The 25,116-nt window shown below is 50.7% G+C and overlaps 1 protein-coding gene across 5 annotated transcripts in view; it reads right to left on the bottom strand.

Moving 5' to 3' along the window:
* The window catches only part of Tenm2 (teneurin transmembrane protein 2), a 634,115-nt gene that overhangs the window by 271,624 nt on the left and 337,375 nt on the right, over positions 1–25,116 (bottom strand). The window contains exon 7 of one of the 5 annotated variants that reach the window (XM_042670218.1): positions 20,076–20,083. The exons of the other annotated variants lie outside the window; for them this stretch is intronic. Within the exon in view, the coding sequence (XP_042526152.1) occupies positions 20,076–20,083 (8 nt within the window). The remainder of the gene's footprint in view (positions 1–20,075; positions 20,084–25,116) is intronic. 5 annotated transcript variants of the gene reach the window in all.

The raw sequence follows: 25,116 nt of genomic DNA, 5'->3' as shown, positions 1-25,116 counted from the left end.
AACTGCAGGCTAGGCTAGGCTAGGAGAGGTGGGTGGGAAGGGAAGATCTGTATAGATCTGAAATCTCTATACATATAGGCTTTGGCAGGCTATACCGAAGAGGGGGAGAAAAAGGGATTCTGTCTATTTAAAGAATTAAATATGTGAATTTTTTTTCCCCTTGTTACTTCAGATTGTCTCAAAATACCACATAGGGCTGCATTAATGGAGATGAAGTATATTTAGAGACAATAATTCACAAGACACCATCAGTTCGGCACTATTTCCTTCACAATGAAAAGGACCTTAATTTAACAGGCTCTAGATGAGTTCCCCGGTTTTACTGAAATGGTTTGGGGTTGAATAAATTGAGTAGGAGTCACAAATCATTTGTTGGTAGTATTTTAGTTCCCCCCCACACCCCCGTCTCCTCTGCCTCTCTGTTTTTACCTTGAATTGAAACCCAAATAACACAAACTCTCAATTTTGTGAGATGCTCTGAAGAGATACTGGTACACATTTTGATATTTCTTTCCAATGGATGACATCCCTTCTAACCTTCTCTTCACCTCTCTTTGGAACAAAAGAATCACAATGACAAAATGCAAATGTGTGACAGCTTATAGTCACTGCCTGGCACAGAAGAAAACATGGTTTGAGATATCTTTAGCACCTGAAAACTCGTGGCGCGCCATCTGCCAGGGGAGGTTAAGCACAGGTGAGCAGAGGCTGCTCGGCAAGGGAGCATCCAGGAAGCGGAGTGGTGTGATCTGGCAGCTTCCGCCACCGCCGCCTGTGATCACACTTCAGCTTCCTCTTACTGAGGGACGTGCCACGGTCTGATATAAAAGGGTGCGTGACTTCTGAAGACCAATCAGAAAGGACTGAGTTCCCAGAAAAGGAAAGAAAAGAAGAAAAGGAGGAAGGAAAGCGGCGCTACGACTTAGCTGCTCACTCACTTGAGTCAACCCTGCCAATGAGGGATGTAAAAATAGGAGGGTGGCAGCCCAGTCTGCCAGGTAAAAGCCAAAGATCCCATTGGTACAGGGATATCCAAAACACCAAAGGGCTGGAGTTGTGGTTCAGGTGGTGGTAGGCCTGCCTAGCAAGCACCAACTCCAGCAATACCAAACTATACCCACAGGCATTGTTCTCCTCTTTTCTTTAAGCTAGTCCCCACTTCCAAGTCCCTCCATCCCCCCCCCCCCCCAAAGAAAGGAACAAATGAGCAACCTCACACAAATACACTCATGTTATAGCACAGAGCTGAGGATTGCCGTTCAAAGCCAGCCCAGGCAGGAAAGCCTGAGAGACTCCAACAAACCACCAACCTATCTCCCATTAGTCACCTGAAAACCCTAAGTGGTGCTGTGGTAGAGTGCTAGCCTTGAACAACAGAGCTCAGTGACAGACCCCAGGCCCTGGGTTCAAACCCCATGACCACCACCACCACCACCAACAGCAAAAACTTTTTTTTTTAAAAAATTGCTCAACTTCCTGTCTTCCTCACACACCCGGCCCAACTGCCTTCCTGTTCCAGGCCCACACGGGAAGCCCACGGTGCCACTCCACTCCACGCAGGCCTTGTGAAATCTGTAGGCTTCATCACCACCGTCGAGTGGTTTGATGGGAGGCAAGGAACCCTTTAGACCCTGCCTGACAGCTCTGTAACAGTGCGAGACGACACGATGATTTGGAGTGAAGACCTTAGCCTTCTCCGGAGGTCACCGCGTCTCCCCGAGGTCAGCGGGCAGGAAGAGGCCGGACTAATGAGCGGAGGAGAAGCGTGGGCCTCCACCCCGCCCAGGGTGGCCTGGCTGCCCTCCTTCCCGTCCTTAGCTCGCACGGCCGGCCGTGGCAGCTAACTGCGCTAACGAGTTTCCCGGGGATTGGATGGGAGCTGCGGAGGGCTTGTTAAACCGGGGTTCACAAACCCTTCTTCCCCGCGGTGGTGGGGGCCGCAGCCCAGGTATCCAGCGGTCAGCCTCAAACATGCGCTCTCCTGCCCCCTCGCCCAGTCCTGGCCATCTCCCGCACCATCTGTCAGCTGACTCTTCCTCCGTGGACGTGGATTTGAGAGGCGGGCTGAACCCGGGGTGGGGCGGTGAGGAGGGAGACAACCCTGGGGGAACTAGTCAGAAGCAAACAGAAAGACAAGGCAGGAAACAAATAAAAAAAAGAACTGTTTTCACTGTGAGCCGATCGATGTCTCCCCTTCCAGGGTGAGAGGAGAAGGAACTTGCCCACTCCCATCCATTGTGCTTTGAAAACCAAGCAGCCGGTCCTCCCCTCGCTGCAGGGCTGGACATGGGAGCCCGCGGGTGGGCGGGAGTGGGCTTGGGGGCTCAGCCGGCTCACCACGGGGTGGGGCGTGCAAACCTCACACCCACGTCCGCTCTGAGATCCAAAGCAGCCGTCCCGTACACCCGGTTCTTTCCTGCGAGCTGTGGTTTAAGCCGAGGTGGGGAAAATCAAAAGCTACTGATTCCTTAGTGAAAATATATATTTAAAAAACGGCACCCAAAAGACAGCTAACGGGGCCGTGACTAGTAATAAATACTCAGACGCACACCGTTAACTGCAGGAAGATCTGGAACCGAGGTAGAAAATGCCTCATCATTTGACTTCCATCAATTTGCTTGAAGATCTTCTAGACCTACACCCCTGGAATTTAGAATGGCCACACACTCAGTGAACTTAGAGCCATTAAACCTGGCTAAACTCGTTTACAGCCGCACTGTTAGACTCTAGATTGGTAGTAAGAAAACAGATGAATAGTTTCTTCCTGTCTGAGGGTTCATAAGCTGGTTATTTATATATGTATGCATTTACTTGCATTACCTATATTTACCTATTTACATTGATACTTGCATTTGTGAAGTGGGTGCTTTACCACTTGAACCACGCCCTCCGCCCTATTTAGTGTACTTATCTTTCACACAGGTTTCCCAATTTTATGCTCAGGTAAACTGGTACCACCACCTATTCTATTTCTAGTTCCTGGGGAACTAGGATGACAGGCATTGCCTGGCTTTTTATTGGTTGAGATGAGGATCTTGCCACCTTTTGACCCGGCTGGCTTTGAACCATGGTCCTTCTGATCTCGGCCCCCTGAGTAGCTAGGATTACAGACATGAGCCACCGCACCCAGCTCCAGAAATGGACTTCTCTCACATAACATTTTAATTTTTAATAACACAGTGCCTGGATTATTATCTTAATATTTTAAAGCAAACTCAGTACGTTCATTTGAATAACGTGCACTACAACTTAGTAACCCAAGGAATCTTGACAATAGAGGGTAACCACAAAAAAAAGGTATAAAATACTAAAAAAAAACCCCATGGATCAGGGGAAGCAGAAGCGCATTACACCTGCTTATGAAAATGCTATTTCTGGTCCAGTGTCCTGAGTGCAGCCCTTCCCCTGGCTTGTGGTGAGCGATGGCTCACAAAGTGGCGGAAGACGGAGACAGAATTAGACGCCACCCAGGCATCGCTCCTGCCGACGACCGGAGCCTGATTTCCTGCGCCCTGGTCGCACACTCATTAGCTGATCAATACACGGCTTGGCTTTATGTATGTTTCTGTTTTAAAGACACCTTATTTAATACGTATGGATCGTGGGTTCACGGGTACCGAACCCGGCCATGCACACGGGATACTGCTCACGATGACACAACTGTGCGCGTGAAGCCCAGACAGTGAGGATTATCTCTACGGGACCCAACAGCGAGGGGCACGCTTTGCTGTCGGAGACATGGCAGAAGCCATGTGCTGGGAGAGGGGCATGCCAAGCAGGCAAACCACCCGACACTCACCAACCCCAGATGGGAAAATACGGCATGTGGAAGACCCGGGGGGTGGGGCGGGGGCCCCTTGGTGCTTGGTTGCCAGTTGCTGGCCCTCCTGTCTGTCAACAGAGGTGTTTTTTCCATCTGACAGAGGATGCAGCCCTGGATGCGCGTCTTTTCACTTTCTACGGGGGATGGACTTGTCCTCTCTTTCATCTTGTGACCACGATGCTGTTCTGCGCTAAGATAAAGGATTCCAGAGGCACCCTGAGCTCTGGGCCATGGCTTGATGCGCACGCATGGGGCTCACGCCATTCATCGAGGGTTAAGAGATCATGGTGGCTGGTGGGAGATGCAGGAGTGAGATGGAAGAGGGCGGTTTCAGGGCTTTGTCCTCACAATAACACTGCCGGCCCGCGCGGACGTGCGCCCTACACACGACTTAAAAAAAAGGAGGCACCATGCGCTTCTTCTAGTTTTTTTTTTTTTTTAAATCCAGATTAACGATCCCATTTGGGGGTTATTATTTTAATTCCCTGTGTTGAAAGGACCGGGCTGTTCTGCTAATGCTGACAAATTCTACTGTTGAGTACAGGCAACTGTGCTTATTTCCAGGGAGGAAACTCACAGAGGGGCATGTGCATGCATGTGTGTGTGTGTGTGTGTGTGTGTGTGTGTGTGTGTGTGTGAGAATGTGGAAAATGGGTTTCGGAAGGATGAAAGAACTTCCTGTAACAGTTCCCCGAGACCCAACACAGTACATCTACGACGCCTTTATTTGCCCTTGACAAAGAGCTCCCTTCTGGACCTTACTCTCCCAGCCAAACTTACTATTATTATTTTTTTCTGGAACATTCCTCCGCATATATAGTTCTCCCTGGCTGCAGGGAGATCCACTCGTACCCAGTGTGGATTTATAGCCGAAGATCCTCATCTTCTCATCTCTGCAAATCCATTTGCTAGGGCACAAAGCCCTCTCTTGTCACTCATGTCCCACAGAGGCTGTTACACTTTTCCTGTAATGGGCAGGGTGTGCGTGTTAGCTCTGAAGAACCCACGTGGCACAGCTACGCTTGCTCTTTCTCCTGTGGGAGTGTGGAAGCGGCCAAGGCTGAGGAGCCAAAGGAGAGCATGGCTCTGCTATAAGGAAACTTTATTTACAAAGCCAGACCCCAGCCCCAGGTCAGCCCTGGCCTGCCAGCCGGGATCCTGTACCTGTGCACGTGGGATCTGACGTTCCTAATCACACGTACTTTCTGTAAGTTCACATAAAGGGAAGCTTTTGCCTCACCACGTAAAAATCACGCCTCTCGAAGCCATGAAAAATGATCAGAGAAGACTCAGAAATCTACAAGCACCTAAGGTAGCCAGCCCTCGTCTGAGAATTTATGATGCTTTATTGTTTATTTATTTTTTAACCACAACCTGAATGCACGAGACAGGGCACCGAGGAGAAAGTTCCAAAGTGAGTTTGCCCTAAGTGAAGCACGTGTGAAAAGTGGTAGGGCTGAGATTCAAAGCAGGGAGTGAGTGCCGCCACCCAAACTCTCCTCTCGCCTCCGACATATTATCGTACCCGTCTGGACAGTGCCACAATAGCATCCCTTCCATGTGCTAAAGCAACAAGTGAAGAATTCGCTTCTGAAATGTGTTTAGTCCATGCAAAGCGTTCTGAACAATACAAGCAAAGAGACAGAGAATACAAACTCATCATCCTAAATTCCCCGCTTCTGGAAGCTGTTTTCCAGACATCGTTGCCTCTCACGCTGATAGTGCACATCCTGTTAATCGACTTTCATCTGGCTGACTTGTTAGCTGACTTCACACACTCTGAAAAGGTGCAACCATGTTCCATGGACCTTACAGCTCTTCCTTCATCCACACCCCTCCACCCCCCCCCCCCCCCCAAACTCCAACTCCACTCCGGGACTCCTGGAAATTGTTTGATTCTCAAACCTATTTATTCCAGTTGTATTTTAATCTACTTTATCAATTCAGTTAAATATAGCATGCATCAATGAGATAGTGTGAAAACAAAGTGTTTTCTTAAGCTCAGCAGCTGAGAAAAAAAAATATTCAATGCATGCAAATTGCCACAAACAATGCTATCGGAGAAGTTACGATGATGACAAGCATGGATTCGCGTCCAGGCTGATTTGTAAGCCTTTCATTTCCTGCTCTCTTTTGTAGAATTAGAGGAGAGGAAAAAAAAAATCTCAGAGGATGTTTAAATGGGAGAGCTTTGTGCGAGAAAGCAACAGTTCCACACTCAAAAGACCAGGACAGTTTTAAGGTTAGTGAGAAAAAGGAACACACACTCATGCTGACGTTAAAACAAAGTATCTGGGTATGGATGGTTTGATCTTCGGGATTTCTTGCCTTGCTTTTCCAGTTATTTATCATCAATCACTTGATTTGTTCATGCAGGTCAAGTATGCTCCTAGTCTGTATGTATGTGGTTTGTTTTCCTTTGCATATAATAAAGATGTACGCACACACATACACATTGATTTCATTTAGCAATATGGAAGAGAGCTCTGTGCCATTAGCCTGTTTTTTTGGTGGGGGGAATGCTATTTCTTGTAACTGCTTTGCTGCATAGAAATCATAGTTCACCATTCTTTTTGTTGCATGTGTGAAATTCCCTGCTCTCCTGTTGGAAATATTTACTGTAGTCTTTATTTGTTCAATAAATAGACATGGGGCTTCTACTTAGCTGCCAGTCACCATGATACCATTCGTATCCAGTTAAATATACTTTTGTACATTGTTTCTTTGGATAGATTCCTAGAAATAAAGCCGCTGGGCCTGTGGTAAGCATGCTTTTCCACAGCACACTTCTGCCCTGCCTGTTTCTCTCCCGCTTCCTGAGCCTGCGGATCTTGCCTCATTGATCTCTTCTCTCTCTCTCTCAGAAATGAAAAGAGGATGCACTCTGAGCAGGCACTCAAAATAAAACAAAGAACCACACATGTTTATTGCATCTTGAATAACGAGCAGTGCTCGGTGGAAATACTTATTTACTAGAAAGAATTAGAGACATTTTTCTCCGTCCCACCCCCCTTTCCACAGTCCATTAAAGCTCATAACCGGTATTTGTCACAGAAGTCCTGGCCTCAGTAATCCTTTCCGACAGGAGGCATCCGAGAGTCCTGGCAAACCCGGCCCACGTGACCCACGGTGCCGAGATCACCTAATCTGCCCCCAGAGTCTCAGATTTGTTTTCTTCCAACCATGGTTGGCAATGTTCTAGGGAGAGCATCTGCCCGGCTGCTGGGGGGGGAACCCCCAAACCCGGTCCTCCCCCCACCCCGCTTCCTTGCTTGTCACAAGCCAGCCTTGGGAGATTATCTCAAGCCGAGCAGCTTCCCTGTATCCCCTGGACCGCTCGCTACACTTGGATAACCACCTTCCTTCACAGATGCACTGGAATCTATAGCGGACACAGACACGTTAAAAATAATCTCCGAGAAAATCGCAGGCCTATAGACGCACAGGCTTTCCTCCCACTGAACAGCCCCCTGCATTCCTACCCCCTAGCCATATCCTGTGTAACACAAGCTGGTTGAGGGCACCCCCGGCTCTGAGCCCCCCTTTCTCTGTGATTTGTGGAGGAGACTAAAGATTCATTTACAACAGCATCTTTCTCATCAGCAAGTCCCCTCTGATCCGGGGACTGGACACCCAAGCTTGGATCTGATGACTAGACCTTCTGTTGGCTTCTCCTCATTTTCCCTTAGCAAACCCTGCTAGGCAACCTGGCACGGTGCTGCCCAGGTACTGACTGAATATCTACTCGTGAGACATTCGCGAGTCTTTTCTGGAGATGGCTGAAAGGAGCACTCTCTTGGCAGGGCTGTCCCAGTAATCAATGGCAGCAAGATGATGGAGAGCCAAAGAATTAGGCCCCGGGTTCAGCACGTCTGTGTGGAGGCCCTGGAAGATGGCCGTGGGGTGAGGGGACAGACGTGGAGCACACGCAGCAATGAATGCCATCTCCAAGGCATGTTGGTGACGGTTCTGAGTGTATGTATGCATATCACCTTATCCATGGAATATGTCATCCATTCCTTCCCTCCCTCCCTCCTTCCTCCCTCCCTCCCTCCTTCCTCCCTCCCTCCCTCCCTCTCTTCCTTCCTTTCCTTCCTTCTTTCCCTCCCTCCTTTCCTCCCTCTTTTTTTCCTCTTTCCTTCCTTCCTTCCTTCCTTCCTTCCTTCCTTCCTTCCTTCTTCCTTCTTTCATTCCTTCTCTCCCTCCCTCCCTCCCTCTCTCCCTCCCTCCCTTCCTTCCTTCCCTCCCTCCCTCCTTCCCTCCTTCCTTCCTTCCCTCCCTCCCTCCCTCCCTCCCTTTCTCTCCCTGGCCCATCACTGGGTAGCAATGGCTTCTCACTGGCAGTTGGAGCAGCCCTATCTTGCAGCTTTGCAACAAGCCTGCCTTTCCTGTTGGCATCTGGGTCACCTGCTTCTTCTAGGCATGCCCTTCTATTAGTTAATTTGTTAGCTTGCTTGAATCACAGTCGAGAACCCTTCAGCTTTGGTTTGCAGCAATAAATTCAACTGACAGCTGAAATTTGGAACGCTCACTTAATATTGATTCTGAATGTAATAACAAGCGACATGACCTTTTGGATGGTGTAAAATATGGCCGCCACAACATCTGTGCCACATTTCTTGCTGTTTAGTAATATGCTAGAACAGCGTGGAGCTGGTATTAAAGCTAAGCTTTATTATCAGGGAGATCACTCCCTCTCTCTGGCTGCATTAAAAAAAAATGCTTTCAGCTGCTGGTGTTGATATCGTGTCTAATGCACTTGCTGTTTCCAAGACCTAATTTGCCCTGCAGTAAGAGACAGAAAGATATCTGATGACCAAACAGGAAACAAGGAAGAACAGAAAGGGTGACACAGACACCCCCAAATTCTAAGGGAGCAGAAACAGAGGCAATCTTCCCAGACAGGAAGAAGGGTCTCTGAGAAGATCTCTGAAGTGGGTGCGATTCTCCAGTCTCCACCAGATATTGAGTATCTTTTCCTCCTCAGCCCCCGGCGCCCCCCTCCCCATCACAGAGAGTACGATCACCACTAGGCTCTGCCCGGGTACGGCAGCAGCATTGCAATGTAGCGTTTTGCCCTAGGAAATCCTAAACTAATTTTGCTGGGATGTTTGCATCTGATTTACTCGCACTGCTTTTCTTTGAAGTCTCCGTATCTTTTAAGCGTTCCCCAAGTAGGCAGAACATCAATTTATGCACTTTTTTAAAAATCCAATTTAAGCAGGTTAAAAATCGTCAAAATAGTAGAAACCACATTTCTCCAACAGAATTTCTAACCATGGATCGCTCTCCCCTCCCTCCCCCTCCCCCTCCCACCCCCTACATACAACAACAACAGAAAGCTAAACTTGAAAGCATTCTATCATTTCAATATATTCCGCGGCTTAGGTTGACTGTCACCCAGCGAAACAGGGAGAATTTAAATCTCTTTATCACGAGAGTTAGATCCTGACTCTGAAACAATACACCAGGCCTTTTCCCAGATGTGCTATTTTGACTCTGTTTGGGCTGAGCCATTTCTGGAAGGAACACGCATAAAGTTTTCAATCCTATTTCTCTGGAGGGAAGAAAAAGAATTAAATCACATTTAAGAGGTCTTCTTCCCTGCAAAAAAATATACTTCAAAATGAAAGACCTGCCAGTAGCTTCAAAGAAGTTAAACATACAGAAAAAAGAGAGAATACTTTTGTTTTTCTGACCAGATGATACCAATTGCCTGTAACACACAAGCCTGGGCTGCTCTAGGAGTCTAAACATGGGCATGGTGGTGCTCTGTATGCCAGCCACTATCTTACAATACAGCCCTTTCCGTATCAGACCTGCAGAAGAATACGTCTCATACTTGGGAAGTTGTTTTCTTTTTTTTTTTGATTCAAAGAAAATTCTAGGTCTGGCAGGTGATTGAAAACGTCAGATTTCACCGTTCTAGCATACACTGGGAGACTCTGGCCTATACTCTTTCCCCAGGAAAACTTAGAACACCAGCTAGGATACAAATGGACAGGCATTCTACCTTTAAAAAAACTAATCAAGCCACAAGTGTGATTCCTGAAGGTCAGACAAAGGACAAAAAGCAAGCTCACCAAAGTGGCATCCTCAGAGGTGACTGGCTTGACTGTCCTTATCTGTAATCTCTGCCAGTTTTTCCCTTATTAGACTCCAGCCATTATTAGGATATTTGGTTGATCTATTATCTGTCCAGGGGATATTCATCTTAGGTGTGTTCAGAAATGCCGGAGGTCACTCTTGTATTCCAGGGAGCAAACATTTATTCCTGCTCATTATTCCTGTAGCAGAGCCTGGGTAAAATAGGATTGGATTCCTTCACTGACCCAAGTCTGTGCCAGATGGAGAGAATGCCGCCTTCATCTCAGGAAGAACCGGAAGCCTTCACAGAAAGGAGGAGGTCTGGGGTCGCAAGGTAAGACCGTCCCTCGTGATCAGACCCCAGGAGCCTTAGAAAGCCGATTTCCGACTCAGGCATTCCAATGCCAGGTCCGCCATTAAACAGCAAAGGGCCAAATGGCCCTGAGTTAGGAGGGCCAGGAAGGTGGAAGCCAGACCCAGTTAATCAAAAGCATTTCGGCCTTATGATGAGATGTTTGGCTCCGAGTGCAGAATGAATCAATCCTCACACTTGGCAAGCAATAATTAATTCCAGCAGTGTATCACTCATCTGTGCAGCCAGTGACTGCCCCACAAATAGAGATCTTACCAAGCATTCCCCGGTGAAATCAGACCAGCAGACCATCCGAGGCCATCAGACACAGCCATATGCTCACAGCTCAGCGAGGCCGGGCACAAGGCAGCGTCTATGGATTGAGATGTAAACTGCCCAGAAAACAGTTCAGTCGTAGAGGTTGAAAGCCACCGGCTGATCTCGATTCTCATCAAGAAGGCCAGGCCAACACACAAGCAGAGCCGCGCAACCCAGCAAACACCGACTCCTCTTCCAACAGCCCAGGGTCCTCCTCTGCCTTTCGACCCGGTACCTACTGCTCCTCTCAGATCCTGGGGTAACTCCGTGGATGGCACACCGGGAGACCCACGCAGGGGCCAGATGACAGAAAAGAGCCCACACCCCAGGGCAAGGCAGGACTCAAACCTAATCTGAGTCTATGAATATTATGAGCCACGACGTTATCATGCTGCAGCAATTACCAAGCTTTCACACATAAAAGAGAGTGTTTTCTTCAGTGCTGGGTTAATCCGGCAAGTGTTTAGCTTCAAAGCAAAAGTTGAGAAGGATAAAAGGAGGGAGAAAGAGAGACAGAGAGGAGACACATAGAAAGAAAAAGAAAGACACAGAGACAGAGAGGAGAGAGAGCCTCACTGATGTAGGGTTACAAAGTAGTTCAACTCTTCTTCTTCTTCTTCTTCTTCTGTTTTTAGTGAACTTTAGGAGATTAATTTCCTAGGAGAATCTTGGCTCTCTGACCACCAGTGAGGCTTCTGTAGACTGCCGGCAGTTAGCTCGGTTCCTTTCCGAGACAAGGCTAGATTGCTGCTAGAGACTCTAGAACAAGCCCACAGACGCCGGATGGTGGCTTGGTGTGTGGCATGAGTCAGAACTCCACGCCAATCTTAGAGATGAACCGTAGTAAGAAGCCCAATACGGTAGCTCCAAGTCCAAGTTCAAATCTCACACTTGCCTCCCGGGGTCAAGTTCAAGGTCAGATCTCACACTAGCCTTCCAGGGTCAAGTTCAAGGTCAGATCTCACACTAGCCTTCTGGGTCAGGACTGATGAGCTGACTACTTTGTCTGTCTGTGCCAAAGCATCTGGGAAGAAGATGTCCGTGGTCACCACAGCCACCCCGCGATTGGCAGAAGAGGCCAGCACAAAGCCGCACATGGAGGCCGAGTGCCCTGGTTGTGTTTCCAGGCCCATCCGTACCACTTCTCTGACTTCATTAAGCAGTGTGGTAAGGGCTGAGACCACTAGTAGGGAGGAGTCATTTCTGGCTTTACAGGATAAACTAGTCAGAGTGTGTGTGTGTGTCTCTAACGGCTTTGAGTTTCCCACAAAGACACACTACCATCAAATCGTGATTCTAATGAGCACCACCCTGCAGTCGTTAGAAAAACAATCCAGTCGAATCCAACTGGAGACTTGTATGGAGCCGTAGCCATCCGCTCAGCATCCTGGGTACGCTAGCCATCATCCTACACACCAGCCCTCACAGGCCCCTCCTAGAGCTGGTAGGCCACTGCCTAGGAATTAGTATTCAAGCTTCACCGCCTCTCTGCATGTCCCATGCTAAATACATATTTTAATTGAGCCCAAGAGTGTGGACTCACAGACAGCAGTACAGACAAAAAAATCACTAGGAAAAAAAATGGCAGGCAGAAGCAGCCTTTTACCTTTGAATGGGATATGATGTATACAAAGCATCAAATAATATTTTTTTTCTCCTGTTAGGGAAAAGCCTGAGGCAAGAAAAACCTGCTCAGCTTTTTAAGTGATAACTAGGCAAAACAGAAAAAAAAAAAAGTAGAAGAAAAAAATTAGTGTTTCTTATTCTTCAGAAAACAGAAAGTCCTATCAATCCAGGGGATAGGTCACCTGAAGCAGATGAAATCTATTGCCTGTGGGTTGTGGTTTTATTTTCTTCCTGGGTGATACTGAACATGATCATTCTCCAGTGAAAAGCTTCTAACGGCCAGAATAATGTTAAGCCAGGGTTCCACCCCACTCAGACAGGGGGTGTCCCCTGGAAAGAGCAGCAAACTGGTTGCCAGGCAACCTCTCTCACCTCTGATGAACAGACCAAGTACCTCCAATTCCCTATTCTAGACACAGAAATCCGCACCCCCCACGCCAATCAGTTCATCTCCTCTGTAATTCCACTGCATCTCTATGCACTCAAACAATAATCGTGTACATTTTTCTTTATCTTTTTCTATAATGTCCTGAGCTTTTGTGCTCGAGGCTAGCACTCTACCGCTTGGACCACGGCTCTACTTCTGGCTAAGACTCTCACTGACTTTCCTGTCCCAGGCTGGCTTTGAACTAGTGTGAGCCTCGGATCTCAGCCTCCTGACTAGCTGTGATTAACTAGGCGTGAGCCATGGGCACCCTGCAGATGTGGTCATTTTTATGGAAATACTACGTGCAGCCCACTGGTGATAGAAACGCTCTGTATTTATTGGGCCATTGCTTTAAGGCCCCCGTAGGACAGCCGCTCACGTTGATGATGGTCTTTACCACCCCAAGGACCTCAGAGGCTGGTGTGATGGCGTCTCCTCTCCCACTGCATAGAAGAGAATCTTGAGGCTGAAGAGTTAAGTTCGCTCACGAAGACTATAGGGACCGCAGGTGGCTTCAACCTGCGGGCCAACCGCCATTTTCTGCTCATTTCCAACTCTCACAGCTCAGTCCCTTGTAGAGCCCCCCCCCCCCCCACTCCTCCCTTGCAAATAAATAAAACAAGACTTTCACGGGCTCTGATGGCTTCCCAGGAAGCCCACGCGTGGCCCTGCTACAGGTCATTTGGCGGTAGATGGAGCGTTGGCTCACCACAGACGTTTCCTTAATAATCTACCGTTATTTTCTTGACATACCGGGGCCGTCATGCGGAATGCCAATAAAACCCCCCAGATTTCTTTTTTCCAATGACGACGGTGATGACGATTTGTTCTTAAAATAAACCTCAACCTTTCTAACCTTTCCAGTGGTCTTTCCCAGCCTGTGTCATGATTGTGGGAGGCCCCCTGGTCTGCTTAGGCGGCAGGGAGGAAGAAGAGCCGGAGCTGGGAGCGCCCAGGCTCCGCCGTGTTTGTGTTTTGGACCCAGGGCTCTCTAGCTTGGATAATAAATCATTACAATGAATGTCAACACCGCGCTGGGGGGGGGGGGGGGGAAGGGGAGTGGCTGCTCCTGGTGTATGCTAATGAAGGCCTCGCATGCCTAATGAGGAAGAGCAGGGACAGGCCCTGCCAAGTGGCAGCTAGCAGGGGCCGGGTGCCAGGAGAGCCAGGATAGCCAGGCCGTGGACCAGGGCCTCATGTCAATGGCTCTCCGCCCGAAATAAAGCCTTCCTTGCCACGCACTGAGACCTCAAGCCTTAAGCACCTCCGCCTGTAACAGGGATTTCCACCGTCTACAAGAGCCGTCTGTTTGGCGGCCTGCACCTCTAAAACCTAGGCCAAGATGCACAGACTCTCTGCCTTTCTGCTGCTGTCTGAATGTTAGACTCACAGGGCACGCTTCCTCCCTCCCCGAGTCCCAATCGTCCTGGTGACTCCTTTTCTGTCTAGCATCAAAGGGGGTGATTCAGGAGGCCCAGGGGGCTGGTGGCTCATCCTTGCAATCCTAGCTACTTGGGTGGATCATAGTTCCACGTCAGCAAAAAGAAAAGCTACTGAGACCCTCGTCTCCATAAACACGCTAGACACGGCGGTGAGCGCCTTTCACCTGAGCCGGGCAGGTGTACACAGGAGACGGCCGTGGAAGGCCCGGCAGACACACAAGGCTGGAGCTATCAAAATCACGGGAGCCCGGACGGGGTGGGGCACGATGCTAGCTGTAGAGAGACTGCCTGAGTTCAAACTCTACCAGGAATGGAACGAAGCATCTCCCAAACCACACAGATTTAATTTTTTTTTGATAATTGTTTTGAGCTCTAACAGCACAAAGTAGATCTTTCCGGTCATTTCTGGTTGCCCGGAGCACTGTCCTTAAGGACATCCTGGTCGGGAGCACAAAGCCTTATTATCATCAGGTGTCTCCAGAGCTCTGTTAACGGTCCAGACCCAAACTCCAAGCTTGCTGCTCAGGGGGTCCGCCTCACACCCAGGATCCAAGCTTGCTGCTCAGGGGGCCCGCCTCACACCCAGGATCCAGTCTCTCCCACTGCCACCCGGTTTCCTGAAACTAGAAGCCCACCCCATCTCTGCTGCACCGTCCGGCTTATTTCACACACGGCGTAACACCTTGAAGAGCTGGTCACGTGGCAGTACCCATCAGAACTTCCCTCCTTTTCTCACTTCCAAGGTGGTGATTAAATCTGTCTTCACAAGAGGGTGCCAGGCATCAATTCTTACAGGGACCTAATCTGGAAGCAGAATGGGACCCTAGGGCAATTCTATGCTGAATTTAGAATGGCAGTGCCCTTCCCTTCCCTTCCCTTCCCTTTCCCTCCCTCCCTTCCTTCCTTCCTTCCTTCCTCCCTCCCTCCCTCCCTCTCTCCCTCCCTCCCTCCCTCCCTCCCTCCCTCCCTCCCTCCCTCCCTCCCTTCCTTCCTTCCTTCCTTCCTTCCTTCCTTCCTTCCTTCCTTCCTCCCTCCCTTCCTTCCTTCCTTTCTTCCTTACCTTCCTTCCTTCCTTCTTCCTCCCCCTTCTCCTTCTCTTCCTCCTCCTCCTCCTTTGGTGGTACTGGGATTTGAACTCAGGGCTTCATGCTTGCTCAGCTGGTCTTCTTGCCTGAGTTACACCTCCACCCTTGTGGTTTTTTTTTTTATTATTTGTTTTTCTTTTTTCTTGTTATTTTGGAGACACAGTCTCCTGGACACTTCGGCCCCAGGCTGACTTTGAACCACGCTCTTCCAGGACTCAGTCTCCTGAGTAGCTGGGATTACAGGCGTGAGCCCTGGTACCCGTGCCTACCACACTGTTTTCTACAGACACCGCACAACTTTGTATTTCTACCAACCATGCACAAGTATTCCCCACGTCCTCACCAATGCCATTTCTCCTTTAACATTGTGTGTGTGTGTGATAAAAGTCATCCTAATGGGTGGGAAAGGCGCATTTAGACCCCAAAACCCTCTCGTGGCTTCTCATGGCACTCAGAATAAAATAACCACCCGTGTTGGCCCTGCGTGACCTGCCTCTGCGGAACCCCCCATCCCATCTCCTCCTCAGCCCCCTGGCTTTTGCAAGGCACGGTCAGTCCCGCTCAGTTCTTGAAACCTCTTCCTGAATTTAGGGCCGAGGCACAGATGAACCCCGTCGTGGTGAGCACTAATCCCCCCTCTACGTTCGAGGCCTTGTCAACAACGATATTTGTGGCTCACCCTTTTCTTATGCTTCCTTTCCCTGCACCTCTCTTGTGTGTGGGGAAAGCCCGGGCCTTGTTGCTCACCGTCACAACAGTATTTGCGTCTCCTCGGGGCCTAGTGAAGAGCCTGGTGCACACAGTAGGACCCTGGCACACAGTAGGTCTCTGGCGACTAGCAATTCAATTCACTGCACGAGTGACTTACAGACACATACAGGCCTGTGTACAGAATATACAGCCACTCTCTCACCTGGCTCAGTTCTGAGAAAAGACCGGAAAGAATATGTCTGGCAGGCTCTGTGCATCTTTTGGCCTGAAGAAAAAGAAAGGAAAAAAAAAAACCACCCCACACATCTCAATAACAATGGGATCAATTCTGACATTAACACGAATATTACAAAAGCCCAAGAGGTGCATTTACATTCGCCAGGCTCGGCGGTAGATAATATAAAAGCTCTTACTTGTTCTCCAGAAACAAGAAACTTTCATTTATAGCTTCCCAGCTCTTGCTAAGCCAGCCCATTAGGCCAAAATATTGCATTTTACATAGGAGACGAGGCTGTAGAAGAGAATGATGTAACACTTAGGCACTGAACCAGCTGGCAGATTGAACGCTGAAATCCCCTTTATGGAGGTGTCACAAATCCAGGCCGCCAAGCCTTTCTGCCACAGATTCCCGCCTGGTGCTCCTCACGGCTAGGTGGGAGAAGACATGCAGGGGCACACCCCTGTATTTGCATACCCAACTCATTTGTAAACCGGAAAGAGACACATCCTCGCTTTTGCCCGCGAGGTAAATGTTTACTCAGAGAGGTGACGGGTGACATTGACAATCCTGTCACTCCCCTCCCCTCCGGTAAGTGCTGCAGGGGGCTCAGCTCCGGCCTTTCCTCTCTCTGTGAGCCCAGCGGTATGCATACCCTCCGGGTCTCCATTTGAATAACTTTCCCCTTCGAGGTGAGAAATAGCTCCAGTTGCCAATAGAAAGAGCAGCCAGATCGGAGTCTTTCATCTCCCTTAGCTCCCCGCAGACCCTACAAGTGGGGTCTTGGGGGGCGGTCTCGCTGGAGTGTGCTCGGGTATGGACCTCCTCTCCAGCATGGCAAGTTGCACACCCCTCCCCGCCCCCAGCTCTAGCCATCAGGCCCCAGAAGCCTGACTGGCTGGTGAAGAGGGGCCGCTGGGAGGTCTCCTCCCAGGCAGGTAGAAAAGGCGGATTCATCCAGAGACCAGAAACGCGCATCTCTCAGGAGAAGTTAAGATCTGGACTGAGCCACAGAGCACAGACAGCGGCCCGCGGCTTCAACCCAGGGTTTCTGCAGAGGAAGGAGGCCTCGGCCAGCTCCCAGATTTTTACCCCTGCGTGATTTACCCCCGCCCCTCCACACCCCTTTCGGCCACAGCTGAAATAATATTCAGTGGAGAACTTTCTAGCCTGGCTGGCTGGCTGCCAGATCTGGCCTGAAGATGTCTACAATAAAAAGCCCAAATAGAAAGAGATGCATGGTGGATGCTTAGCATGAAGAGTGCAGAAACACCTGTCTGTATCGATTGCAACACCCTGAGGTGCCTTCCCGTGGAGAAAGCTGGGATTTCCAAAGCCTGGCTTGCCAGTTTACGCCTGGCCTTCTTTGCCAGGATGTGTGTGTGGAGGGGGAGAGGAGGTAGAGAGAGAGAGAGAAAGAGAGACAGAGAGAGACATGCTCCTGTACACGAGTGCTTTCCAGGCTCCACAAGTTGGAAGGTCAGAGGAAGAGCTTCATGAAAGTACACAGAGGATTTAAAGGGAGGGGGAAGTTCAACCTTCCAGGGGTGAAACATTCTAGGCATCCAAATAAACGCATGGGATGTTAGAAGCCCTTGCCACCATTTGTTGTGGATAAAAAGGCCGGGTTGGTGATAGAATGATCAGGACCTCCCCCCCCACCCTCCAAAAACAAAAACAAAAGGAATGTGAGCTTGACTTTGGCCATTCATGATGCACACAGGAAGCCACGTGCTCACGAGGAGAAGTCCTTCTCTTTCCCTGTCCCGTCTCCCATCACATCTGAAAATGATGATAACCTCCATTCAGCCTGCCTGGCCCTTGCCTGGTGTCAGCCTAGGGATGCCTGACACCTGCTGATCACGGTGATTTCCAAGCTCTGGGAACTGGGAAAAGCTCCCTGGAAGACGTTGCGTTTTCTATGGGCCGTGTAAGTAAGATGTAAGGGCGGGAGGGGAGGGGGGGAAGGTAGGAAAAGGTCAGGCTGGGCAGCGCGGCACAGACAGCCAGGAGGAGCTTTTCCTGGAGACGGTTCTGGGGATCCCGTTGCCGTGAAGGACTTGTGTGTGAGCCTGGCACGGGCTGCCTTCCGTAGACAAGACAGTGCAGGCACGGAGGCTTCCAGTGCCAGTCCTGGGGTAGTGTGCGCTGGACTGGTTTCTGGAATTGCTCAGCAGGGAGAATTCAGGCCAGAGAGAAAATGGGAACAGAGAATTTATAAGCCGGATAATCAGTGGTGATGGGAAAGGAATACGGGCAGGAAGAGGACAAGAAGGGCCCGACAGTCCAACTGGAATCTGTAAAAACCCTTGCACGGTAGCCGCTCTCCAGCTCCTCTGGGGACCGGAGGTGGACGCCTCTGAATAATTCTTCTAGTAACAACTGCAGGAGGATTTGGAATTGCCTTGCAACTAACGTCTGTGGAACTTAATGAAGCATCTTCTCCTTTTTTTTTCCTTTTCTTCTTTAAACTGGGTCAAACAAAGGGAGAAAACACCCTGAATGCCAATTTTGGCTCCTTCACAATTCACTGAAAAAGAGTTGTGGTGGACAATGTGTAAAAGCCCCGGCCTGGGGCCAGAACGCAGGGTGAACCGGCACAGCCACAGCCTTCCCGAAGCCCAGAGATCAGTGCCAGGAGAATATCTGAAATGGCTTTTTACCCAGCGCCTTGCCATCCCCAACTGACAGCCAGAACCCTGGGTTTCTCACACAGGCCAAATAAATGCAGGAAGGAGCAAACAACTCTGGGAAAACAACTGCCCACCATGACCCCTGCCTGCCCTGCGTGACCTTTCCTTACATTTCTTCTACCTGATGAAGAAGCATGATACTTTACCCAGAAGAAACCAGGTGATTCGATCTAGCTAAGTCCTCCTGTACCATAGCAAGGACGGGGGGTAGGGTGGGGGGGGACTGACAGAGAGAGAGAGAGAGAGACAGACAGAGAGAGAGACAGAGACAGACAGAGACAGAGAGACAGAGACAGAGACAGAGAGAGAGAGAGGAGAGTGTGTATAAGCTAGGCAGGAGGAGATTATTATTTTTTCCTAAAAAGCCAGGTATGTGTTAGCTCACTAGCACAGGATCCTGGAGTTGTGTAGGTGTAGGAGTATGTGTCTAGGTATGCATGCATGAGAGACAGAGAGAGCGAGAGACAGAGACAGAGAGAGATAGAGAGAGAGACACAGAGAGAGAGACAGAGACAGAGAGACAGACAGACAGACAGACAGACAGACAGACAGACAGACAGAGAATGAAAATGAGCCACTTTGACTTCAATCCAAAAAATCCATCTGAGAACCAAAATCAATGAGCTCTTCAGGCCAGCCTGGTGTTTTTACACGTGCTCAGTTCTCTCCAATCAGGGACTGGCTCTCATTTTGCATGTTCTCAGTTCGCTCCAATCAGGGAGTGACTCCTACTTTGCATGTGCTCAGTTCTCTCCAATCAGGGCCTGGCTCCTATGGCACTTACAGGTCACTGGAGGAGATCTTCAATGTTGATGAGACTTTTCTGGGTGATTCCACTGCCAGGTGTGGTCTTTCTGCATACCCCCTTGGATCTCTAGCTCTGGCTAGCGGACATGATAATTTCTAGAAGCATCCCTGCTGGGAGAGGAGGTGGTGAAGACACAAGATTTCCAACCAGAGACTCTTGTTTCCTACTGACTACTAAAAAGAAGAAAGTAGAGCTGTGTCTCCACTTGTGCGCGACCCTTGAGTAGAAAAGCTAAGGAGCAGTGCTCACACCCTGAGTTCGAGCCCGAGCATCAGCACCAAAAAAACAAAAAAAGTCACATTGACTAGTTATAAAGACAAAACTATTTTTGTAGTATTTTCCATATGATTTAGGATGAATTTGCCTTTGACCAGCCAGCCATATTTCCCCAAGATTGAGAAACAGCACTGATTGAGCTTTTGCTTTGTGGAGTTGGAGAACTACTCGCTCATTCATTCAGCAAGATACTGGCAGAGAGCTGAGCACGTACCAGGCTCTGGGTGCATGGAACAAATCAGTGCAAAACATACCCCGTTCCCACCCGGGTGAGTTTATATGTTGGTGGGTGGGCCGCTAGCTGATGTTTCTAGTGAAAGCCAAAGAGGAAATGAGGGGAAAGGGGGTGGCAGGAAGAGCTATGGAGTCTGCGATTGGAGGTTAGGGCCAGAATCGAACGCCAAGAGGCCGTGCCCAGCGAACCCCACATTTCCTCCTGTGTTTCCATGCTCTCTGACAGGGAATTAAAATGCTCTCCTGGTCCGACGTAAAGTAACACTAGAGAGTTGTCACTGTCCTGCACACAGGAGGATGGGGTCAGGGAGGGCCAATTGCACGTTCCGGATAGTTACCAGGTGTACAAGAGGAACAAGTATCTGAAAATCGGGATATCTTTATAGCTCTGTATTAATATATCTCAATCTATATGATATGTGTATGTATGTATGTGTCTGTCTATCGATGGATCTGTCTGTCAGGTCACACTGCAGTTCCACGGGGAACTTGCCAGAACCTTTGTAGACCTGCTCTCCCTTCAGTATGGTTGGAAGCATAACCAGGTTATACCACCATCTCTCAAGGTTGTTTTGTCTTTTTCTTTTCCCGTTGTTTTTTCTGCTGTGGATGGGATGTGAGAAAAGAACTATACAGCTTGTGGGTGGGGATAGGAGGGAAAACCTGGGGGGCAGCAAGGGAAGGGGTGACAATGCCCCGACAGAAATGCACTCATTGCCTGACTAACGGATCCGCCACCACGCTGCACATCACCTTTATAACCACATTAAACGTGATTTTTTAACATGTGGGACTCCAGGGCATGAGAGTCCATGACCTCCAACCCGGCCAGTCAGCCCAGACCTGGACCTGCCGGAGAGGGGTACCCGGTCACATCCCAATGCCAGTGGGCGGGCTTCCGGGCACCCCCGAATCCTCCGGTGTGTGTGGTCTCCACGCTGGGCCGTCTGCCCCAGCGCCGGGATCGGATGTCTTTACCCTTGGGGGGTTCTGTAACGGTGCACCATTCTCCACGCACACAGTTGGAAGTCCCAGGACGGCTGGGGAGCTGTCCCAAGCCAGGCGCCAAGGCGAATCGCGCCTCACGTTTACAGCGTGCTGACCACGTGCCGGCCACGCGGAGCCACGGGACGGGCAGCTGTCCCACGCACTGAGGCTTTGCACCCAGCTGGTCTTGCTGAGTCTCCACCACACTTTACTTGAGCGACGGAGGATGCTGAACCACTGAGGAGTCAAGCATGGACGCGTTAACTTAGAAGCCACCGCGTGGCTGTCCTGCCACTCGAACCCGAGACCCCGAGCTCCTGCTTGTAAGCTGGCTGCCGATGTACGAGGAAAAGACTTCTGTGCTTATAAAGCCCTCGTACCTTGATCCCACTCCCCATGGGGGATACAGCGCGGCAGAGGGGAGACTCAAGGCCGGGTAGGATCCAAAAGACAAAATTCACTGCTCTGTGTCCTTTTCTCTTGCTGTGGTGGAACCTGACATGCCTGGACGTGAACTCAGATACCCAAGCAGGGTACCGGGCAGAAAGATGGCACCGCGTGTGGTCAGAGGGGGTGGGAACAGGGCTCCGGGGCCTATCGAAAGCAGGAAGTGGCACATCTGTCTACCCCCAACATGGCCGACGTGATCTAGGGAGAGACAGCCATTGGAAGACAGTGACTAGAGAAGCAACCAGCCTTTGCTACCACAGGCAGGAGGCCGCTGGCCGCTGACCCCCCCCCCCCCGAGTCCACCCTGGGCTCTCTGCCTGACATCTTCCCATCGGAGAGGAGAACGCCGCCGTGAAGGCTTCCCAAGACCGTGGAGGACAAACAAAGCGTGCGGCGCGGCGCGGCCCCCGACGTGGTAAACTGGGGCAAGCCTTGCCCTCCCGGGGACTCCGTGTCTTCATCATGCTAATGAGACAATTAGACCGCTTGCGATTACACTGCCTTCCAGCTCTGACATTTTAAAGTTTTATGAATCCACCCTCTATCTATTTCCCAAGAGGTCTTCAGAATAACTTCAAAAAAGAAGAAGAAGAAGAAGAAGAAGAGCCTAAAGTAGGAACGGCGGCCCCCTCCTCCAGCGTGAGTTCCCGGGGTGTCCGCAGGCAGCACCCCGGCTGGCTGCGCGTTGGTGATGGGTGGAGGGAGCCTGGCGGAGGCCCGAGGGCTTTGGCTGTGTCAGAGGGCAGCCAGGACCCAGAGTGTACAAGGACAGGAGAGGGCTGGTGCTGAGCCCATCTATCCCGAGAGCCCAGGCAAAGGCACCCCTGGGAGGTGTGGGAGCCTCTGTGAGCCCGACCTGACCCCCGCCTCCAGCTCGCTCAGCCTCCAACCCCTGCTGCTGGTCTCCAGACACAGATGTCCTGCGCGGGGGGGTGGGGGGACCCTGGGAAATCAGAGGAGAGCTGGAGGAAGGAGGAAGGAGAGGAGGAAGAGGAAAAGGAGGAGGAAGAAGAGGAGGAAGAGGAAGAAGAGGAGGAGGAGCGAGAAGAGGAGGAATAGAAGGAGGAAGAAGAGGAGGAAAAGGAAGAGGAGGAGGAGGAAGAAATGGAAGAGGAAGAAGAAGAGGAAGAAGAAAAAGAGGAGGAGGAAGAGAAGGAAGAGGAGGAGGATGAGAAGGGAAAGGAGGAAGAGGGAACAGAGGAAGAGGAGGAGGAGGAAGAGGGGGAGGAAGAGGGAGAGGAAAGGGAGGAGCAAAAGGGGAAGAAGGAAGAGAAGGAGAAGAAAGAGGGGGAGGAGGAGAGGGGGAAAGGAAGAGGAGGAGGAACACGAGGGGGAGAAGGAAGAGGAGGAAGAGGAAGAAAGGGAGAAGGAAGAGGAGGAGGGAGAAGAGGAGGAACTGGGGAGGGGGGAGGAGGAAGAGGTGGAGGAAGCCCCCAGGAAGGCAAGTGGCAGGTGTGGGCCTGTGGGCACACGTAGGCACCCCCAACAGAGGTCCCCCAGCTCCCCACCCCACCCTCCACCCATCCCCCAGCCCCTCCCCTGGTTTCTTAAAAATCTGCTCAGATAGAAGCAACAAGAAAAACCAAACCCCAAAACCCAAACCCGGTGAACAGAGTGGATCATTTCCTCTCCCTCTCTTACTTTTTATTTTTTGGTGCCTATTTTAGGACTATTTTAGCACAGAGCTAAACACCCGCCCCCCGGGGGGGGGGGAGCCATCGAGTCATATATTTTCAGTAGCGCCCAGAGAACCAACCACAGCAAGCAAGCGCTCTTCTAAAGGTTGGAAACCACAGGGTGAAGGCAGCTGGCTGCCGCTCAACGTCAGGTCCTCTCGGAAGGGCCAAACAGGGTACTTGGCCGCTGTCTGCAGTGCATAAACCCCACTGTAGGTCGATTTTTTTCCCCCTCAGGATATACCCGCCAACCCTGGTGAGGGAGGGAAGGGGAAAAGAAATTCCTATCCACAGCCTGACAGGCATTAGGAGCAACAGAAGCAGGAGTTGCTAAATCCTGGAAGAGAACCTGGGCGTGCAAACTTCACTCCCGAGCCCCCGTCACGGCTGGAGCTCTGGCTGACGGGTTCAAGGCCATCCTGGCCCGCGCACATCTCTGGCTCTGACCCTATGGCTTCCCTCCTCCTCTCCACAGGTTAAGAGGAGGCTGTCGGGTCTGGGTATGAGGCAACCTGGCTTGTGGTTCCAAGCCGGCTAATGTCCAGGCTCCCCGTCGTCCACGCTCTTCCTCTACTGTCCCCCTCTTACACTACAAAATTGTCACCGGCTTCCTGCCGGCCATTGGACACAGCTGAGGCCTCTCACTGAGCAGGAAAAAACGTGAAGGCAAAATGTGCTCTCCCGGCTGCTCCCTCTCTCCTCCCTTCCCCGTAGACAGACGCAGCATGGGGTTCCTGAGGAATTAGCTGAGGGAGGACTTCTCTCCTGCTGGCAGCCAAATGCCAGCCTCGGTCCTGCCCATGTAAAGTGCCTGACATTTCTGCAGCTCCCTGGGTTAACATTGCTTGACACGGACTTGCTGAAACCTCTCTGTAAAAAAGGCGTGTGCGTGCATGTGCGTGCATGTGTGTATGTGTGTGCGTGTGTGTGTGCAGATGCCTGTTGTTTCCTGGCATCTGTGTGTATAGTTTTTTTTTTGTCTTAATGCATTCTCTTCGGAGCTGACACCTCTCTGCGGTGGCATTTCTACTTGGGCAGAAGTAATTGGTTTCTGAAGGCTGTGAAGCCGTCTTTGAAGCCACTGGCCCGTTCCTGGGGAAGGCTGCCAGGAGATGCTCCACTCTCGTTTTCCCTTCAGTAAAACAAGCAGCTGAAACCCGGAAGGACGGGGGTGGCGGACAGCGTGACACACGCACATTCTCACTACCTGTTATCAAATGACCTTAAAGCACTTGTCTCTGAAACAGGGTCACCAGGCCTTCCCGGTCAGTTACCTTTCGGGAGACATCAACAAGTCTGCAAGGCACCTTGAGGAACCCCCTCTCCATTCTCAAGGACTCCCTGAGCATGCGCAAAGCGGTGACCGAGCCCGGGCCATTCTAGAACATTCTAACGAGTCACCCTTGTGGGGTGGGGTGGCTGTCCATCACAGACGGCTCTCCATGTCCTCTGCTGGCAGTGTCCAGTTGTGGAAGGATGTTCGAGGAGGATGGCGTGAAGCTGCCAAACGAGAATTCCACCGGGAAGCCGCCGAGCCGGCTCCAGCTTGTGCACGGGGAGAGGGAAGGCGGGTGATGGAGAAGGGCTAGAGCAGAGTGTGTGCCCAGCACACTCCACACATTCCCACACCACCAGTGCAGAGAGTCAGCGTGCATGAGGCACCACAAGCCACACCACCACCACCACCACCACCGTCATCGCCACAGCAGCGCTCTTTAGAGAGCTCTGCAGAAGATCAGGGCAGAATCCTCACCACAGAGTGTCTCAGGGATTCCCGCTGTCAGGTGACCTAGCAAGCAGCCTGGTTCCCCTTGTGTCCCGCACAGCCGATCATGGGGAATCTAAACCTCGTGTGACCGTGCACGATCTATGAGCCCTGAGCGAGGAGCAAGTGTGGAGGTGTG

This window comes from Dipodomys spectabilis, unplaced genomic scaffold (genome assembly GCF_019054845.1).
Source record: "Dipodomys spectabilis isolate Male_0828 unplaced genomic scaffold, ASM1905484v1 ptg000528l, whole genome shotgun sequence".
Classification (NCBI taxonomy): Eukaryota; Metazoa; Chordata; class Mammalia; order Rodentia; family Heteromyidae; genus Dipodomys; species Dipodomys spectabilis.
Note: the sequence above shows the minus strand (reverse complement) of the source record. Positions and strands in the feature narration are given on the sequence as shown.